The 21,455-nt window shown below is 35.2% G+C and overlaps 1 protein-coding gene and 1 long non-coding RNA gene across 11 annotated transcripts in view; both read right to left on the bottom strand.

The window, feature by feature from the left end:
- LOC128158588 (neuroglian-like) overlaps positions 1–21,455 on the bottom strand; it is a 76,063-nt gene that overhangs the window by 31,522 nt on the left and 23,086 nt on the right. For 4 of the 10 annotated variants that reach the window (XM_052821496.1, XM_052821493.1, XM_052821495.1 and 1 more), the window contains one exon: positions 6,838–7,018. In XM_052821496.1, the coding sequence (XP_052677456.1) occupies positions 6,838–6,907 (70 nt within the window). In that variant the 5' untranslated portion in view covers positions 6,908–7,018. Of the gene's footprint in view, positions 1–6,837; positions 7,019–7,153; positions 7,192–9,024; positions 10,072–13,082; positions 13,371–13,405; positions 13,680–13,769; positions 13,791–13,907; positions 14,224–21,455 lie in introns of those variants that run through there. The other 6 variants (XM_052821491.1, XM_052821500.1, XM_052821497.1 and 3 more) reach the window with 6 other exon arrangements.
- Positions 3,137–6,594, bottom strand: LOC128158595 (uncharacterized). Its single transcript, XR_008240014.1, has 2 exons — positions 6,029–6,594; positions 3,137–5,801 (listed from the first exon to the last, which is right to left on the bottom strand). It is a non-coding gene; the product is annotated as an uncharacterized LOC128158595 (long non-coding RNA).

Below are 21,455 nucleotides of genomic sequence, written 5' to 3'. Positions count from 1 at the left end.
TGGCCACAAGCATTCATCCCTCTTAAAATGATATGTGTTAAAGAGTTAACCTTTGTTTTTGTTTTGGGGGAAACAAATTACTAATTTACTTTATATGTGTTTCCACAGTAAATTGATTGCAAATTGATTAGCAAACTGATAGGATATTCCATTAAAACTAGCATTTGACACAGTTTTTAATCAGCAAGTCATGATCAGTTTAAAACCAATTGAGGGTTTTTACAGTTTTGACCTTTCTATGTTGATTCATATGATGCATGATTATGGTTATACTTTAAAAAAAATCTGTAGAATTCAAAAATTCCAAAACAGTACAGTATATGACATTTTGAATACGATATCCTCTCATCCACATTGATATCCTCTCATCCACATTGATATCCTCTCATCCACATTGAGATTTCAAAATGTCTCAATCACCACCTTAGAAAACTTAATATAAAAAAAACATGATTGTTTACATTAAAACACGGTTATAACGAAGTGCCAGGGACGGGTGATTTTGCTTCGTTATAAGCGTAATTCATTATATTCGTCAAGTTCAGAATATATGATATAGTCATATATAACACAGAATAACAATTAAATAAAGAGGAATGAAAATCACGTCGCTGTAAGTGTCAATTCATTATAGGCGTGTTTGCTATAACCGTGTTTCACTGTAAGTGTCAATTCATTATAAGCGTGTTTGCTATAACCGTGTTTCACTGTATGCAACTCCGTTCATAGTATGGAGGACCGTCAAGCTGATTGGCTCTATGAAGAACCAAGATAGTAAGCTGGTGATTGATTTCCTATAAGACACGGGGGTGACGGATTCCATCCCTGTCCGACCACATGTTAATTACTATCTATGGACGTCAATGATTACTATGACCTCAGGGTCAATCACCACATCATAAGGTCGTCTCGGGGGTCAAATTTACACCTGTTTCAGATGCGGCACTTGGAGATCTTGGCCCCTGGGAGTCTAATTCTATCCTGAGGTTAATATATTTCTGTACAACAATCATGTTAGGACTTAATATTCTGCTGGACTGCTACCAAAAAGTGTAGCCAGTAATTATGAACGGGGTCCCTTGTTGGTTGTATACTTGGACTTGTAGTCTATACAATGTTAAATGAACCATTCAGCTATGGCTGGAGGTAAAAGGGAAACTGTTCACAAAAAAAAAAAGAAATTCTTGAAACAATCTACTAAAAGTCTGACCTCCATCCCCCTAAAAAAATTAAAAAGATGATTCCTTCTATAATCTAATTAGTAATACATGATCATACTGACACAATAATATAAGCTAAAGCTGTAGCTTATATGTTTTGAATGGATGGATGGATCATCGATGGGTGAATTGAGAGCAAAGGTGTATAGACAAGCAAGAAAATTCTAATGGTGGTCTATGTTGTTTGACGATAAATTATGCACAGCTCCTGATGAAAATTATTGTGATTTGCTGAATGCTTTTAACTGCTGGATCAAAGAGAATACAGAGATGCCCAGTACCCGTAATACACAGTTAGAACACACGTCCTGAGAGTTTACATTCTAAAGGTATTCCATTTAAATGCTTCACCAATCAATGCAATCTATTCCTTAGTTCTAGCTTCCTTAAAAATAATCGACAGCATTTGTATAAATTTGAAGTTGTTCTGTGCTACTTTGAATTTTTTTAAACTACAATGTAATTAAAATATTCATTTTTGATCAGAAATCTCCAATAAAATGTTCCATTCCCATAAAATGCAGCAATATGTCACCTCTCTTTCAATTACTGATAAATCAAATATTGTTTGTCAATATTTCTAATGCCCATTCATTGCTGATAAAGGCAACACATCATCAAGGAATATATAATCAAACACTATTAGAGCCGTGATTTGTTTTAGCTTGAATGCCTGGAGATTGAATACTTGAAGGTCAAACACATTTATATAGAATGGATTGATCTTATGATACACCAATAGAAAATCTTGAATTTCAATTATTAATGAATGTATTTAGTTTAAAGAAGTGGACAAGCATCATAGCCTTTATACATGGATGAAGGCAATGCACATCCTTTTTTTAATTAGAGAATTAAAGAATGTTTTTAACAATATAATACATTTGTACAAGGAAAATGTGACAAAGATTTCCAACACACTGGTCAAATGAAGAGTCATTAAAAGCGTGAATTATTGAACACGGATTACCCACTTCCTCTGATGGCCATCTGTCACCTATTGGACAATCTAAATACCCAATGTCCAGGGAAACCAACAATCTTAATACCCAATCTTTAGGTAAGACAGGGACAGGGTCCATTGTTACCTGCAGTTTGCCTGGTCACACTATTTTAAATGTATTAAATCGGGCCCAATGTCACCTGCTTTCTGTCTAGCCACACAATTCACAATAATATAAAGGTATTAAATATTGAAAATAATCTCAGTCATATTATGATACAAATAAAATTAGCAATTTCATAGCACTTATACCTAACAGAACCCCCAAATCACCACTGTTCACAATGACAAAAAGAAAGGCACCATTTCTCTTCTCTCTCTCTCTCTCTCTCTCTCTCTCTCTCTCTCTCTCTCTCTCTCTCTCCTCACTGATTAAAAACCAACTTCATTTCAAAAGAATAAAACAATTTACAAAAGGCTATGGATCACACAGCCTCTAAGCTTGTACCATCTTTTTGTTACCACAGTAACCACCGCAAATAATCTCTCCCCCCAAAAAATGTTCTAAAACATGGAGGACATTACAGCTGATTAGAGTACCTCGCTTCTTTAGAATCAATGAAGGCGACAACTTGGTAGACACAACACTCAGCTGTCAGGCCTCTCCTAGAAACAGTTCACCCAGACTTGTAGACTTAATAAAGCTAGTGTGTTATTTGTATAGGTAACATTGATGTAGATGCATAAATTCATTAGACTTGCTTTTTTGTATCATTAGGCTTCAGATGCTTGCAAACACAAATAGATCAAAGAAATCATTATGGAACATTTTGGCACAGATCAAATGATTGCTCTCTCTCTCTCTCTCTCTCTCTCTCACAACAGATGACACACCATGCATCAAGTTCAACATAGCTAAGAAGAAACCGCAGCATTTGCTATGACAATTCTCCTTTCCTCTCCAATGCATTACCATTCCGCTGCAATAAGGACACGCTTCCGCTGAGCACTTAGAAGCAATCAAAGATTCCACCGACAGCCTTGTCACAACTTGATTCCATTTGATGAAATACAATCTGTTGAAAAATCACATTATCTTACAAGACAAGAATGACCCTGATAGGAGTCAGGGATGGTAGTGCTGAGACAGGGGAGTAAAAATGGCTGCTCTCTGGTCTCACCGAGCATGAATCAAAGCCATTGTTTCTGGGATAAAACATCCCCACCAGGCAGAAAATTGCAATTTGTCAGTTCAGTGGATGCAGGAGAAACTCTGTTAACAAGTCTGAGAGCATCCTACCCTGGGTACCTGGCTGGATCTCTAAGACTCCATTAGGATTAAAAAAGCTTTTAAACTTAATCCTTTTGGAGCAAGCTCTGTTTGATGAAGTTCATTAGTGAAAATTACCTCTGCAATCTATTAACAATGGCAAAGTTATGGGTACTTAAAATTAAAGGCGATGGATATAAATTTTTATTAAGTGTGGTAGTACCCCATTCACATCTTTATTCTTGGCTAATCACAATTTTTCAGTGTATTAGAAATATATATTATCTGGCACACAAGCTTTCTAGATGCATGTACATGTAAACCATACTTAACTGTCAGTACCAATCAGACTCAACCTAACAGAAAGTAAACCCAAACTAAACCCTGGGTTTACTTTCTGGGTTTACTCTGGGTTTACTAGAGTGGACCTAGAGTAAACCCAGAGTGGACACAGAGAGTAAACCCGGTCAGAAGTATACCCTGAATGCAGACGCTACATGTGTATTTGGAATATACATGGGGCAGGAATTACAGGCAGTATGATGGCAAGATAAACGACAGGTCTGCTTCACACTTCAGTGAGCACAGTTGACCTCAAAAGCAATTTCCAAGTAAACCCAAAGAAAACCCAGAGTGAACCCAAAGTTTCAAAAAACAAACCCAGAGTAAACCCCCCAAAAAACCCCAAAAGTAAACCCGTGGTTTAGTTGGAGTTTACTCTGGTGTTAGGTTGGGTGTGATCAGTACTCTATTATTCAGAATGATTATTTAGGTTTTTGAGTCCATCCTTTAGGACCTGTTATTTATGTCTTAATTCCGATCTTTTCCTGGTAGTATTACTCTGTAATGGGTGATTGAGGGGTGATTTTAAATTCATTAGGAGCTCGATGATCTCTGCCACTTGATTGGATCCAGTGCCTTTCAAAGGCACGGAACTCCATCCAAACCTGTCTGCGCGTCTTATGACTCCCGAGATATCTACACAATTATTGTGTTAATCTCAGATCTCACCGTGGAAAAGAAAATCTCGCACAGGCCAAAAAAAGTTAATGATGCAAGCACATAGTCAGGACTCGCCGACAGAATCGATGGCCAAATTGACCAACGATTGTCAGATTTTCACCAGCAGTGGCAAGCGATAATTTGGCAAAAATGAATTCTGTGCGATTTATATGTAATCAGGGCGACAGCGAGCGAGTGGTCGTGGGTGATAAATTTCTGTGTATAAATTTTGATTGATGTCTCTCTGCCGAAGCCCAGGAAATTCATGAACAATATTAAAAGTGCTGCATCCTGACGAGTAATCACAGCTCCTTCTCTTTGCGGCAACATCTCGAGGCGACTCGAGCTGCTTATATTACGACGCCTAGACCTAGGAAAAGAACTTATAGGCAGAGAAGGAGGGAAAAAATCTATTGGGTTTCCTTCAAGAGCCAAACCTGATGAATGATCTTAGACGTTTGTCATTAAGACGATACAGATACAATTTGGGTTGTTTTCCAGCAGTAAATTTCATCAAAGCTACATCTGAAATGACTTGCAAACTGAAAGTGACAATTACTCTCTCCACCTCAGAAATTACGACACAGAACTCTCAATATATACTGACAGTTCTTATTGCAAGACCAACCAGCAAAGTTGTCTTAATTTAAATGACTAATGCATGTACTTTACAGGCGATTAACCATTATGTTGTTTTTCCCCTTGCAATGCAGTCTAATGAACTCCCAACTTAATTACTTTGCAATACACATTAAAAATCAATTCAACTGTAGAAAAAAACGGGATTTAAGTTTAAAATAAATGAAACACTGCACTATTGATTCGAGTTTGATGATGAAAACAACAAATTCAGTGGACATAATTGATGGCATACAACCACTGGAGCATCCAGCTCTAATTGTTTCAGACACAATCAGAAAATGTTGTCTCCATTTGGGATGATGTTTTTTTTTTCTCTATAATTCCAAGTGTTGGTATTGATTTCTCCCCCCACGACCTAAGTGGTAATTGTGTGTAATAAAATTTGTCTGGGTACCGAGTAAAACAGTATACTTGTTACATAGACCCTGATGATTTATTTACAGAAGATCACAGCTGAAAGCAGAATTCCGAATATAGAAAAATTTCAGTGAATAAGTAAAATCAATGGGTCCCTAACAGACGTGGAGTAAATTGGTTCCTTCCGTTAACTGGTTCCAGTGGTGATGTATGGAGATAATACTGTCTCACGAATCTGAGCAATGTCGAATGTTCAAGAAATTCATTTTTCTCTAAAACAGACAGTCCAATTTTCCACATCTGTTTATCACGTAATCCGAAGTAATTAATGAAACAATTAAATTTCCCTCCCAAGACTCAGTATCAACTAAAAACAAGAAACCAAAAATAATCAAATATAATTATTAGATACAAGCAATTAAATCCCACTTCTACACAATATTTCATCTTTATTCCATTTTCTCATTTCATATTGACAATGACGTACCATCTCGCGTTACACGTTTTATGTAATGTATGACGATTTTTAAATGTTAATTTGGCTGATAACTCGGATATAAATATTATCTGGCACACGATCACCTTGTCGTTTACCTGTCAAATCCCTCGTACCTGTAAAATTCAGTAAGCTGTTGTGACATACACAAAAACAACCCAGATCTAAGAATCTCCTACCTGGTAGCTCAGGTGAGATTTGACAGGCAGACAATCATTAAGGTGTTTGCTGGCCCTAATGGACCTGTTAGATCCACAATGATTTACCTGTCAGACAGGTGTAATAGTCAATGGTCGCTTGTCGTAATGCTGTCAATATCACTGTCGATATCCCCCCGGGGGATCCCGTCATTAAATGTCTACTATATTAATCCTCCAAGACTAATTACACACACTAGTCTATATACTCTTCTAATAATAGATCATTTAGGAAATTAGTATTTGTTGGAGTCCAAAATATTGTTGAAATTCACTTAAAATTCACACCAACTAAAATGTGCTTCACGCTAAATATCTTACAATTTTATAAAGTTAACAATTTTCTTAATAATCATTTTTTTTATGATTGCCAAAAATATATAGCTATGATATATTTTGTGATTTTTCCATCAAATCTTAATCTTTAACTCTGTGTTATGGAGATTATAAACAAAGTGTTCCTGTCTTCCTTTATTGGAACTTTTATCCAGAATAGAAGCCATGTACAGACTTGGATATATAACAAAGACTTTGAAGGTAAAATGGAGGACTGTAATGTATACACATGCATGTCTACCCATCATTTCTGAAGTCTGTTACCACGCATGTCTATTCATTATTTTAGAAGTCGATCTCTTGACATGCATATCTATGTACCAGTACCCATAATTTCATATGCAAGTCACATCTTTGGATGCTAGAAGTCTTACCTTGTACAGAGTAACATAGCCAGAACCACAGTAGTGTTACATCCCAGAATAAAAAGTCTGCTCGCCTCATGGTTAAAATTCATGTAACGCTCACTTCCTCTAGCAGGCCATCAAAATTCAGTCGCCTAACGGTCTTCATCACAGTTTCACATACAGGTTGTTGGTCAAAATATCAGGCTCCCTGAAAAGAACGACAGATAGATATTGAACCTATCATTATCTCACTGTACATCAGTTATTTAATTATTTCTCTCAACACGGTCAGGATACCGTAAATATATAATCATTTCCTGCATATAGAAAAATCCAGACCTACAATCGGGGAAAAAACCTTGTATTATTACACAGCGAGTCTACAATTAGAGAGAGAGAGAGAGAGAGAGTCATTATATAAGAAAAACACTACCATTTAAAGGACTAAAGAGTTAAGGTGGGGAGGAATTTGTTCAGAAAATAAGAGGGAGAAGATTTGAGTAAAGTCCAACTGAAGCATTGTATATGAATACATGAAAGGGAAGAAATGAAATAGAGAAAAAGAAATGGGGGTAGGGAGGGGGTTAAATTAAATTTGAGATAAGTGAAAATTAGATAAGAGATCTTTCTTATCCATAGTAGCTTATAGGGACGTACCTCATTTCCTCTTCAAAATACAAGCCCTAGCTAATTACTGTTCAATATGTGTGAGGAGATATGTTGCTTGGAGACCATTTCCAGTTTTTCCAACTCCATCTCATTACTAATATGGTGTAAAAATTAAGAAGCGCAGCTTTTCAATATAACACTGTTGTTATGATTATCTTCGGATGCCCTGGGGGTAATTCTACTAAGGTGACCCTACCATTCATCTCTACACCCTGGCTTCATGCTCATTAAACTGTGCATCAGATCTCAGGTTATGTAAGATCTGTAATTCCCTCCCCACAAAGAAACTAGGTCTTCAGTAATTGCTGGACCTAAATCATCAGATTTTGCTGTCAAATCATTTTTCTGCTTTTTGTCCAGGTGATAAATGTAAGTGAAATGCAAGGTTTGCTATGGCTGCGCTTTATGCAAGCATTTAGATTGTCATAATAATTGCGACCTTTCAATGTTTAATAAGTTTTCATAAGGAAAATGAATTGATTTTTTTTTTCTCCCTTCCTGTTTTACTCTCTCTCTATTTAGAACTTAACAGATATAAATGAGTTACCCTCATACAATGAAAGGAATACTTTTATTTAAAACAATAATAGGTAGCCTAATTTGTTACTGGATAGATTATCATATTTCACAGATTTTTGAGTGCATATGTTTTTGGAAGGGTGTATGGTATTGGTGGGCGAGAAATAAAAACTAATATTATTTTTTGCAAACTAAAATTATTAAACCAAATGAACAACAAATATCATACTCCTTCACTGGTAAATTATATATAATTTAACATCATTTTACAATACTGTCAATTCCTTATTAAATGCGAGGAATTTATATCCGCGTAAAATCGCGAAAAGCATCTCTCGCGGATTTTAAAACCTCGCTATTAATTTCTGAAAGTTGAGAACTATCAGAAATATGAATATATCTCCCGCATTCGCGATTTTATATTCTCGCGATTTGTTACAAAACAGCAGGATCGAGGAATTAAGTAATCGCGTAATGTAAGGAATTTACAGTACTTCCACTTATCATAAGTCAAGCTGAATGCTTCAATAACTAATTTTCAACGTTACAATGAAACTAGCTCTTATAACCTTTTTTAAAAATGTTAGATCTGAAGACACATTATCTTGACGTGTTAATTAAATGAATTTTACGATATATGCTTTACAGTAAAAGATAGTCTATATAATAATACTTTACAAGGAAGACTCTGAAATGTTTAAGTATGATGTCTGAGGCTGATATTCACTATATCAAAAAAGATATTCTAAAAAATATAAAACCCAGGGTAGCACGATTAAACATTCCTGTTTTAGTTTCAGTAAGACCTGAGGAATGCAAGGAATTTAAAATTCATTCAATTGAAAATTACATGAAAATGATATTTCATTAAACCTTACTTACTTTTTGTTCATATTAATTTTTCTGATAATCTTTGATCTCAAAGTTTCACAGCAAGCATATGAAAAACAAAATGCCTCTTGCTGGATTACATGTTTTAGGGTAAATGACTTTCAACGATATCACACCTAAAAAGGTGATACTCACAACAAAGACATTACAATAGTATTCCTCGAATCGTAATTGACACAAGTCCCTATAAAATTCCTTTGTATGAAAGTTATCAATACGAGGCTGAGAAACACCGCACATTAAACACAAGATAAATTTCAAGTCTGAGCGGTCAATGTTTCCGCAAGCTAATATTCCATTATTTAGGGGAAAATCAGCCAGTGAAAACACCAGAAATTATTGTCACCAAGATTGGCTTCAAGTGCAAAAACGTGTCCCTCCAAAAAAAGAGACCCGCAGAGCAAGATGACGTCGAATGTGGTGGATACTGTCACAGCGGCTTCAATCAATCATTACCGAGCTAACGAAACTTAAAAAATAAAATCCATCAGTCCTGTTCTCTCTGACTGCGGCACTTAGACATAAAAATTCCGATTTTTACACTCTTTCCATGAGGAGGACCTGAGTGAACAATAGATTTACACGCTTTGCGTCACTATATCAACATTGACAACAACAGACTGTACTAGCCCATCATTACATTCTCTCTGTGATATATATGTATAGCCTTCCTTCTTTTAATTGAATTGCGATTTCCCTCATGGTTGACAATGTCATTAACCAAACCAAAAAAAAAAGGAAATGAAAAATGGCCGCAATTTTTTTTTCTTTCTTTCTTAAAAAAAAAAGCCATTAAACGTTCCCCATGCTTTATTAAACTACAGGAGGTTTTCTATAGAGACCTAATGCAGCCTGGATTGTTGTTTTTCAATTACAGCCCAAAACTGTCAGGCCCTAGAAAGCTTATAAAGGAGATTTTCTTGGCACAAATCCTCTAAGACAATTCCCTGGGTCTGTGTTTCTCCCGGGTCTGTGTCGTCGTGCGATGTGACTCACTCTCTGACACAGAAGTTGAGTCGTCGCTTAATGAATGAAATTTACAAATTAGCAGGAGAATGTGCACCAGGCCCTCGATTCAGCTATGACAAAGAGAGACAATGATTTTCTTATAAATCATTGGGAAAATAGAAAGAAGCTATAAGGCACAGAAGAAAAGGGAGATGCATGTATTTTAACTTTTTTTCATTTGAGCAAAATACAATCTCCCTCTCAGATTGATGTTATCCCTTACTTTACATTTCTTTTTTTTTATCGATACTTAACAAGTTTTATTCATTAACACATTTGGATATAAATTATCATTAAAAACCGCATTTACCTCATTCTGTTAGTACATAATTCATTTCATTGTGAAATTCAATTTGTCTTGAAATTATTAACTGAAAAAACCCCAATAAGATTGTGTTTAAAGATCCTTAATAAATGAATATGTATTTTACACTCCTGTAGGTTAAAATCAAAACTGATGCGTCATATTCAAGCAGAGTGGTAGTCGCGTCTATAAGCAGTATATCTTAAGTATAGGTAACACTGGGGACAAATTCTGCAGCTCTTAAATTGATGACAGACCTTATGTAATTGACACAACATCCCAATTACTTCATGGCAGACACTATAAAGTGTATTTCAATGGATGAATCATAATCAATCCACATAATTCTTTTTGATACAACATTTCGTATCTGCAGCCAGTACATAATTTTGTATAGAATTACCTACTAGCTACAAAGCCCACTGTATGATTATATGAATTTCTGCGTATCATATCTCATAACTTAAATACGCAGCGTAAAGAATCAGATGTACTTTGTAGGACGGATTCTGTGTTATATTGTCGTCTGACACGATAAAATCCCATCATTCCACAGTCAACTAAGAGGTTAAACTCTGATCTCGATCTCTATTCTTGCAGCATAAGCCACACCCGAAACATCAAACCTCTTTGTATACACACACATCTACAATATCGAGCATGACTATGCACAGGCTATTAATTAACATGCTGATTTTCTCCTTCAATGTACTGAGTACTTTGACAATTCACAATATTTGTATGAACTGATCAGTAATTATGGTAACTTTTAAATTTACATAAATTTTAGAGAAGATTTTGCATTTCACTTCTGCACCATATTGCAAGATCTAGATGTTCACGGCTGATATTTTACACAAGCTAATCAACTCTACTTCTTTAAACATATTAACATGAACCGCTAAGCTTGTACAACCGTTTAAATAATTAACTTTATTCAATTGGATGAAAAATATCAGAAATAAATAGCCCAGTTCTTTTATCTTCATTAATCCTATTTACCTGCTATATCATCCATTGAAATTAAATATATGATTAAGTGCACATCACATGTACATTGTGTGGTACGTCAGGCATATTTTACGAGCTAGTTTACATCAGATTTGTTTAACTGGCTTACAAGTTATAAAATCAACAGTGCAGACTAAAAAACCACAGAATTACAAATTAATATCTTAGATAGCGTTTTATTATAAATAAAGCCAATATGAGTGCAGAATGAACTTTTTATAATGATTCGTTAATGCTTCAGATGTTAATTCAAAAGATCCTTCAATTTGATTCTGACTATGATTATACCGGTACAGCTATCAATGCTTCGATATACAGTAGTATAAACTCGACAAGTCAGTATTTAAGCTAATTAAAATATCAAACATGTAAAGAGATTATCAATCAATTAAAGATTGTTTATAAATAGAATTATAACTATAAAGCACCAAGTATGTTAATACCGGTATATTGAAGATCAAAGAAAAAATAAGAGAGATGATCAGTTAATTGATCTGTTTTAACTTTTTTCAACTTTCAATAGCACTTGAATGAGCATTGGATTTCACGACTTCAATTACAACACATTTTCCTATTTATTTTACTTTGTGTGTATTCATAGTTACCTGCAATTTTAATATAATTACAGAATAGACCGATTACCTAAAGATGGAATACAATGTAAGTTATTTTCTTTGATATTTACTAGTAGGAAAATAGCTCCTCTGAGTAGCTGAGAGCTAATGTTTGTTTGTAAAACCCGACTTAAAATAAATATTATCTTATCTTATTTTAAATTACATATTTCGTGAGGAATGCACCATCTATTGCATTGATCCTGACCATTATTGAGTAATTATATATATGTGTGTCATAAATACCCTACATCCAGTGCTTCACAAATACTTGTACACATGTATCAAAAAAAAAAAAATCAGATTTGCTCATTCTCCGTGGAGTTGAAACTGTTACAGTTAAAACATTATTCAATTAGTAAAGAGTTCATTAATCAAATACTGAGAGATGGAGTGAGCAGCTCATTAATTAATTACTGGGATTAGCTGAATAGTTGAGCACCTCTCTCCCGCACCTAACACCCATGGATCCCCCCTCCCAGTAATCTCTCTCAATAATGGCGAGCTTCCTTTTTTTTCCTACACAGTCATGGATTTTTTGCTGGACCTGATTTACACCTATTGGAATCCATTAGTCATTCATCACCTATAATAGCAGCCTGCAACTCCATTTACTCTCATAAAAAAGAAGAGGGTGCAATTCTCACTTAGCCCACACAGCTATCTTCATTTTTCACCGTCCAACATTATTGTTTGTTGGGTGCAATTTTTTTATACCCTACAATATAATTCTATTTTTACCCTGGTTACTTTGGTGATTAAATATATACAGGTAATACTCAAACCTGACTTTAATTGACATCAGTAGAAACATTTATACATGCATTTAATTTCAAAATGTATCAACAATTGTGACCCACTTTCCGCACATTTTTTCACAAGTCAAGCACTTTGCTGGTACTTGTGCTACTTCAGTTTTCTAGAGCTTGAAGCAAACTGATGTGTGATATTTCATATATTAGAGAAAAGGTCAAAATTCACTGCATCACCTATAAGATACTTCATCAGTTCTTTAGGTACCATGACAAAGACTAATTTGTCAACATCCAAACTATACATAACACTTATGAATGTTAACAAAATGAAAGGACACTAATCTTTATCAAGAACAAAAGAAACAATGATGATGAACCTTTTTTCACCATTCATCATCTTAGCATTTAAAGAAAAGATAATGAAAATAAGTTACAAATTGTTTCAATGATTTATCTATATATCATAAAGATAAAAAAAAAAATGGCAAAAATTCACCTTACTTTGTAAAGGTATTAAATCAATCTCTTATTACTTCCGGAGATTAGAAGATTCTTCCCACTCCGAAAAAAAAAAATTAATCGAAGCACAGTAGAGATTTATGACACATCTTGCATCTCCTATCTAAATTATGTGAATCTTTATACATCCTGTAACAGTGTAAATTGCTGGGAATTCCTTGCCAGAAATCAAAGCTCCCAGGTGTAAATAAATGGAGCCCGGTGACCAATGCAAAGAATACTAGATCCCTCACTCAACGACTACCCCCCCTGCAATAAATCCCCCCTTAACAATAACTCCCACTGTCCTGTGCTGTTAAAATCACCTGAACAGATGTTCCTTAGGATTAATCCTCCTTTGCAACAATTGGGTAACAAGCTCGGAAAGGTTAGATATGATAAGCCGGCCTCCATGTTTATTGCAGGTAGTTTATAATAAATAATCTAAGATCTTGGGGTTTAAATATTGCTGCTCTCTCCCCATCCCCGAGCTTACTCGCTGCTTAATTTAGTTTTATACGTCTAGGCTCCAAGACTTCCCCCCTATACGAAGGACCCATCAAACATGAAGGATTACAGCAAACTTAAAACACAGTTTCTTCATTTTGATTCTTGACATGATCGAATGTTATTGAACCTGGTGATGAAAAATTAAATACATTACGTCTATGTCACATGGAGAACCCCTACCTTCAGCTGAAAGATCTTGTGCCTGCCAGTTTCCAACAAACAATAAAGGCCGACTATATTGACATCATTTAGAATAAATATTACAAGTTCTAGTTAAATAAACTCACAGGGAAAAAAGAAAAAAAACAATCAATTTACCTGCGGGTTTTTTTGACGTTTCCTCTGTGCACACAGAAACGATCTAATCCTGATTGTGTAATTATTGCACAAACAATATCTTCAACTAGAGAGACATGCTAACAATTCTAGTCAACATTTCATCCAGCGCGCAGAGAAAATTAAAACTAAGCGTGGCATCTGTCACTGTGTCCCTGCTATGTCAATCAATATTCCCCAACGTTAATGAAAATATTTAAAGGTACGGGGACCGTTTTTTTTTTTATGTATTGGAACTCGGCTGCAACCTAACAATAGCTCGCTCAGTCCTTCCACCATCCAACAGAATCCTATGAAGCATGATAAAACGCGGCCTAGCCGAACAATGAAGAGACCTTATCTATCGATTTTAAAAAATTACAATGAGGCTCTACCATGGTTCATTTCTCTCCCAATTCCTTCTCATGTTGACATTTCTGTTGCAGACGTTACAAAAAATTTGTCTCCTGATGGAGCAAGCTCCGGGGCCAAGCAGCCGATTTAATGGCCAGATAAATGGACTCAAATATTGAATAATATGTGGAATAACTCCACTCAGTTGCACCAAAGTCTCCAGAACCCTTGTGTGCTGAAATCACTACCGCCTATGGAAATATTTGTATTCGACAAAAACCACGGATATTGGAGCTTAAACTTTTAATATGGCATCTTTTCCCCGAGGAGTTTGTCTATAACGGAACTAAAGCTAGCAGTAAATCTGTTGTAGATTTCTAAGGTCGAATAGAAACTTGTAATATTCTTTTATCATGAGATATTTCAATAGAGGGCTTGTAGTCTTTTCATTAACCTGTACATGCTATGTTGATCAGGGATACGGAAACTCCGATCCCTAAATTTCCTGGAACAAAAAATTCTCCTTTTCATGTTGTACATCAAGCAGTCTGCTAATTTTGATACTTGTGTTATCCACACAGATAACAATGCTCCATATGTCGTATAAATCTCTCCCTCTCCGTTGACTGCTGCACATTATGCATTTCATGGATTTCTGTTTAATTCACATCAAAGCCGACAGTGTATCTATAATGTCTGTGTACATGCTTGCATATGCTTTTTATCAATAATTAATTTATATAATTATATTACAGAACAGTAGGCACCGATTGAATTACATGTAACTACATAATAATTAAGTCTCTCTATTGCCTGACATCCTCTATCCCAGCACGCTGCTTTGAAGAGACAGCTTGAGTTAACTTCTGTATATATTTCCAATAACCTATAACTTGGAATCAATAGCTGCTTTATAGGGACTCACTAGCTCCTGTATATACCATATTTCCAATAGCTTATTACCTGGAAACAAATCAACACATGTTTTGAGACAAAAAAGTACTTAAGGTCAAAATCTAGCAAATGATTCCAGAGTGTCTTTTTGGTGCTAGAACCATTATGATGTCATAATTGATTTGAAGAATTTTTTTTCAGTAGTTACGACTTTAAAGGAATCATGTAAAAAATTAAACAACTTCTTGACATTCTATAATGTTAAATCACAGGAAAATTAATCCTAATACCTCTATTTAATTTGACATCATTTTAAAGAGGAGGTCAAGAGCTTGTTTAAAGCCGTTTTTGGGGAGACTGTAGGCATTCTTGATATATTTTATTAGTCAAAAATGGACAAAATTCAAAAATTTGTTCCTCAATTTCTTCATATTTCATTGAAAGTTACGGTTTAAAACATGATATTTCATTGTGTTTACCAAAATATTTAGCCCCAATACACCCTATCAAACAAAGCTTTTGTTATGAAGCATCATTGAAAGAATTTATATCTTCAATTTAATAAACATAAAGGCACCTTTCATTTACTAGACCTTGACCTTAAAGGACTTACTATTATAGAAAATATTGGATCATGAATCTATTTCACCATCCATGTTCTATAAATAACAACTGCTCTATTTTTTAAACTGTTAATGCTAATATGAGTACACAAACCAATTTCCATTCTTTAATTTCCATTTTATTTCAAGTTAACTATTAATGCATGAGGACATTTGCATCCATATGTTAACAAACATGACTCGAATCAATCGAAAATCCACATATAAAGCAGCCATTTAACATAAACATTTTGAATTATTGGTATACTGAGCCCGAATTTTTTCCAAAAAATTTTTTCCACACATTTTTTTTTCCAAAAAAAGAAATACATCGGGGCAGGTCATTTTCAGAGAGACGGGGATGAAAATCTAAAAAATAATTTTATGTGGCCTGAGACAAGCAAGCTTTGTGTCAAATTTTAGCTTCTAATTATTTCCATTAACACAAGACATGACACAGACAGGAATTAAGCATTTTATAAACAATGACCTTGAACTTCCTCAATTGACCTTGGGTCAAGGTCATGACACATCCTAAGGTTATAAGCAATCTTTATGTGAATTAAGAACTTCAAATATTTGTCCATTAGAAAGATATGGACTGGACATGAATTTTGCTCTTTTTTCTGCCCAAATGACCTTCGGTCAAGGTCACAACACACCCTTAGGTCATAAGCAATTTTTGTGCGAAGTAAGAACATTCAATGCGTCTCCATAAGAAAGATAATTGGACCGGACACAAATTTTGCACCTTTTCTGCCAGTGACCTTGACCTTGACCAAATGACCTTGGGTCAAGGTCACAACACACCTTTAGGTTATAAGCAATCTTTATCTGAAGTAACAACTTCCAATATTTCTCCATAAGAGAGATATGGACCAGAGACAAATTTTCAACAGAGACGGACAGACAGACAGATGGACGGACAGACAAGGTGATTCCTATATACCCCCCAATCTTCATTTGCAGGGGTTATAAAGATGCACACTTAACAGGGATTTCTTTGAACATATATTCATGTATCAAAGAATTTCTTTTAACTCTGCACTGCACCCCCCCCCCATCCCCCTCCAAAAAAAAAAGTTATTACACCAATGTCAGAGATAAATTTAAAGTGAGTGAATATTTTTTTAAGCATGTCTATGTATGTATTAACCACATACAGAAAGAGAGAGAGAGAGAGAGAGAGAGAGAGAGAGAGAGGGAGAGAGAGAGAGAGAGTAAGTGCAAGTGAGACAAAGAGAGATATTTGTATAGTATTCAGGCATCTCAAGAATGGAAGCAGAAATTACATCAATTTATGCCAAAGCTATTATTGCCATTATGTACAAAAACATCCAGCTATTGTTACAGCAAAACTTAGCTCTATATATCCTCACAGCATTCCCGCATCTCTACGATTGCGACAGTGGTCTTGATTCCGTTTATGAATTATACAATAGACCTTTACCACAATTCCTGGTTCGGTTAAAGTCACTTCAATTCAGATCTTTTTTTTTCCACAGAGATTTAAAAAATTTGTAACAAAAGGAGAATCAATTTAAAATGAAGAAGAAAATTAAAATCCAACCAACCAACCCCAAAAAAGGGCCCTTGGTCGTTATGTAATGCCAAGAATTGCTTGTTGGTTTGGGCTGTGACCGTAACAACACCCAAGGGAGACAAATCCAATTTTCCTCCCTGTCAACGTGAGTAATAACTAGCACAGCTCAATATCTCTCCATAGAAAATCTATATTTCTTATCCCGATTGTGATGGGATGTTAAAGGGAGATAATCTGAGCCTCTGACTGATAACATAAAATGTTCATTAGAGTTGATAGCAAGACTGATGAAGTGTAAAATCCCCTGTCCCTCGTACCACAGATCTTTGCCCGGCTATACATTTATTGTTTTATATCAAGTGCGGAGGTTTTGCAAGGGTTTTTTTGGGGGGTTAATTACCATTTGTTTCTTCCATATGTTAATTAAATGTTCTAATAGCGGATAAATTCTCTTCATGTGTCTTCATGCAATTCTCTTGAAACCAAAGGGTATTTTTCATTTAACCTGCAGAAAAATCTAGGGGTACATGTAAATGAAGAAAAAATATTTAATCTGTATTTAAAAAATGACAAATGAAGAAAAAAAACAGAGAGAGAGAGAGAGAGAAAGAGAGAGAGAGAGAATTTTTCAACTGCCGATCAATTGGAAATAGCTAGAACTATGATAAAACAGAAAAAGTGGGAGAGGAAGAGTGAGATATTTGTAAAGACAGATAGGAGAAGTTGGAGGGAGAAATAAGTTTAATCAGTAACTTAGACTTCGATCTCTATTACAATTTACCTGATTAATACACGATAAGACAAAGGTTCAACAGGCTTTGATGAATTCTGATACTAAAACTCATGAGTATTTTTTTTTAAACAGAGCTTGTCATAACTCATAGCATAACAGTATTTAAGTCTACAAACAGTTTATTGACATCATTGTTCCAAGTTAAATAAAGTCAATCATTGAAATGAATCCAATATATACAACTGGCAAAAGCTAAATAAATGCGATGTTGTCTGGATTACAGCACATTTTGCAATAAACTGCAGTGTATCATATCTCACAGTAGTGATTGGTTTCGACAGAAAGCATGGAGAGAGCTACTGGATCATTGTTAATGCCCCAACCATGACTATTATAGACACCTGAATGTTGCAGACTATGAACTTTAGGGCCAGTGACAATTGTGTGATATGTAAGATATTTATCACCATACTAAATCAACCATTTCTCATTTACCCCACAATACTGTTGTATGATGCATGTATCTGTGTAAAAGCCGTGTAATACCAGTGATGTCCTGTAACAATGCTGTGTTATACCAGTGATGTCCTGTAACAATGCTGTGTAATACCAGTCATGTCCTATGGCAATGATGTGTTATACCAGTGATGTCCTATGGCAATGATGTGTTATACCAGTGATGTCCTATGGCAATGATGTGTTAAACCAGTGATGTCCTATGGCAATGATGTGTTATACCAGTGATGTCCTATGGCAATGATGTGTTATACCAGTGAGTTCCTATGGCAATGATGTGTTGTAACAGTAATGTCCTATGGCAATGATGTTTTGATTTAAGTACAAAGTACAAGCTATTTGTTTTTCCTATATTTACTTGACTTTTATGGCTATATAGGATTGGTGTACCGGTAGGTTGTGGTACCATATTACAAACTTAAAATTAAACCTTCACAACCAATAGATGAGGTTAAACGCTGGTTTATAAATGGTAGTCAGGGTGGCTCAGTGGTAGAATGCTTCACTACTACTGACAGTGTCTGAGTCCATGTCAGGCCTCTTTTATTTATCATATCGTATTATTCAAATTCTTCTATCCTCCTACAAGACTAAAATAAAGAGAAACCAAGAATTCTTAATTTTAATACTGGATAAAGGCAAACCCCTCTCATTTTAAGTTCAACCTTTCTTCCTCGGACATGATGAACCTGCTTGAACTTTGCCAAACACGGAACTATTTTCATGAAGACACTTCACAGCTATGTCAATAATAAGCCAGTACTAAGCTGTAGATCTACGTCCTATATATATTCATATACAGGTACATCATTGTGCACTTTACGACATTGATTATTTTCCCTCCCTATTTTTTATATTGCCCATTACGATTGATTTCTTCCGACTGTTATTAATAATGAATGAAGAGAACCTTTGTTTCGACGGTTCCTAACCATTTTTCTTGCAGTGTTACAAGATTGATTGTCTTTTACACATAAATTCTGTATTTTATGTATAAACCAGCTTATACCACAGAGTCTAGAGCTTTAGGGCTAACACAGGACACATTAGAGACAAATATAATACTGTGGAATCATTAAAATCCGTGGGGGTCAATTTTCGTGGATTGTGGCTTTTTTGTTATTTGTGGGGATGTTAATTTGTGGACGTGTTGGTTTTCGGTTTCAATAAGAAAACTAACCTTTTAAAATTTGTTTTCGTCGAGGATATAAATTCGTGGAGGAGAGCTACCTTGAATACCTCGAAAACTGAGCCACCACGTACTCTAATGATTCCCCAGTACATCAGCCATCATGTGAAAGCCACAGAGCAGATTTTCGGCTGCCCTGGCCTTCAACTTCAACAAAGTTTTTAAATAGTTATTTTCCATTTCATCTTTATTGCTTGATTCTCAGAGTACTCTCCCTTTAGCACAATTCTAGGTTTTGTCATTTTATGAATTTCAAATGACTGGATAAGGTTAAAGTTGAGTGACCTTGTAAAACCTTGGTGATATTTATCTACTAGGTCAAGTTCAAATCTTATAATGTCTTTGTTGGCTTTCACCATGTATCCATTATTTGATCATGAGGTTTTAACCTTGTAATGGACTCTTTATCCTAGGAAGTCCTGAACAATGCTAGGTTAGTTTCACTGAAATTGATGACATGCTCGGCAGCATTTTCATCTCTTGGCCTTGGAAAAGATATTCTAAAACCTAAAAACCGATAAAATGAGGTAAAATTTAAAGCCTGGGGAAGCTGAAGTTCACATGCACTTTCATCATTATAACACGATCCATCTGGAAAAGTAGCTAAACATAGACCGACAGGACAAACAGCCATTGTTTATTTCAAACGTGATGTTAAAAATTTTGTGTTCCAAGAGATTTGTTAAAGATGTTCAAAACAAATAAACACAGATGTAAACATGCAGTTCTAGATAATGTCTAGACATAATTTTCATAGAGCATATTTAGAGTTAGGTATGATTGAACAATTAAAGAAAATTATTTAACAACTTAAGTTTGTTCAGTAGGGATGGACACCAATGCTTGGTTAGCAAGGGACGGTTTCAATTAAAGTACCTGTCAATATTTTTGTAAAATTGAGAGTTGCTTTACTTGAAGGGTAATGATATTTCTAAAATTCATGAAATGGCTTTAAAGATTATTATTAGGTAGAGGGGTGTCTTTGTTAAAATTGGTATGCAATATGTAGGCCACTAAAATTAAGTACATGTGAATCAGAAGGAAAATGCGAAAACTTGCGGCTCTGACTGTTGTGTTGATTTTACACAGTGAAATCGCAAGATACTGACAGGAGCTGAAATAACACAACCAATAGGTGGATGGGACATTGTAAACTATACACCGGTAAGTTTCTGACATGTGATAGTGCAACATGCACGCGGCACACAATGTCAACCCTTTGCTGGGGGCTCAGGTCTAAAAAGCTGAAAAATCCTGAAAAATGGGCGAAGTATGAAAGGGTCAAAATCTCATAAAAACCAGCATGAAGAAAATTTTACAGGTTTTTACTGTAATTTTCTTCAGAAATTGGTGATTGGCCTTATAAAGAGTGAATTAAAGGTATTCGTGCTGACTGGGAACTCAGGAAATTCTAGTTACAGAGTTCGAAGACACACATCCCCTGGCTACCATTAATTATATTAAAAAAAACTGTCCTGGGCCACCTTCACAATCGTGTTTGTTTTGATAATAAAAGTTTCGTTAAGTTCTCCGTTACGGATGACAGAAACTTTCACTATGTGATAAAAAAAGGCTGAGATCATGAACATTAGTGGTGCACTGATAGACTCGATCAATTCACTGATAGACTCGATCAATTCACTGATAGACTCGATCAATTCACTGATAGACTCGATATATCAATGCAACAAACTCTACTCCCTGACTCAATACATCGTGA

The sequence above is a fragment of the Crassostrea angulata genome, chromosome 8 (assembly GCF_025612915.1).
Source record: "Crassostrea angulata isolate pt1a10 chromosome 8, ASM2561291v2, whole genome shotgun sequence".
Classification (NCBI taxonomy): Eukaryota; Metazoa; Mollusca; class Bivalvia; order Ostreida; family Ostreidae; genus Magallana; species Magallana angulata.
The sequence above is the reverse complement of the archived record's forward strand: the minus strand, read 5'-3'. Positions and strand labels throughout refer to the sequence as shown.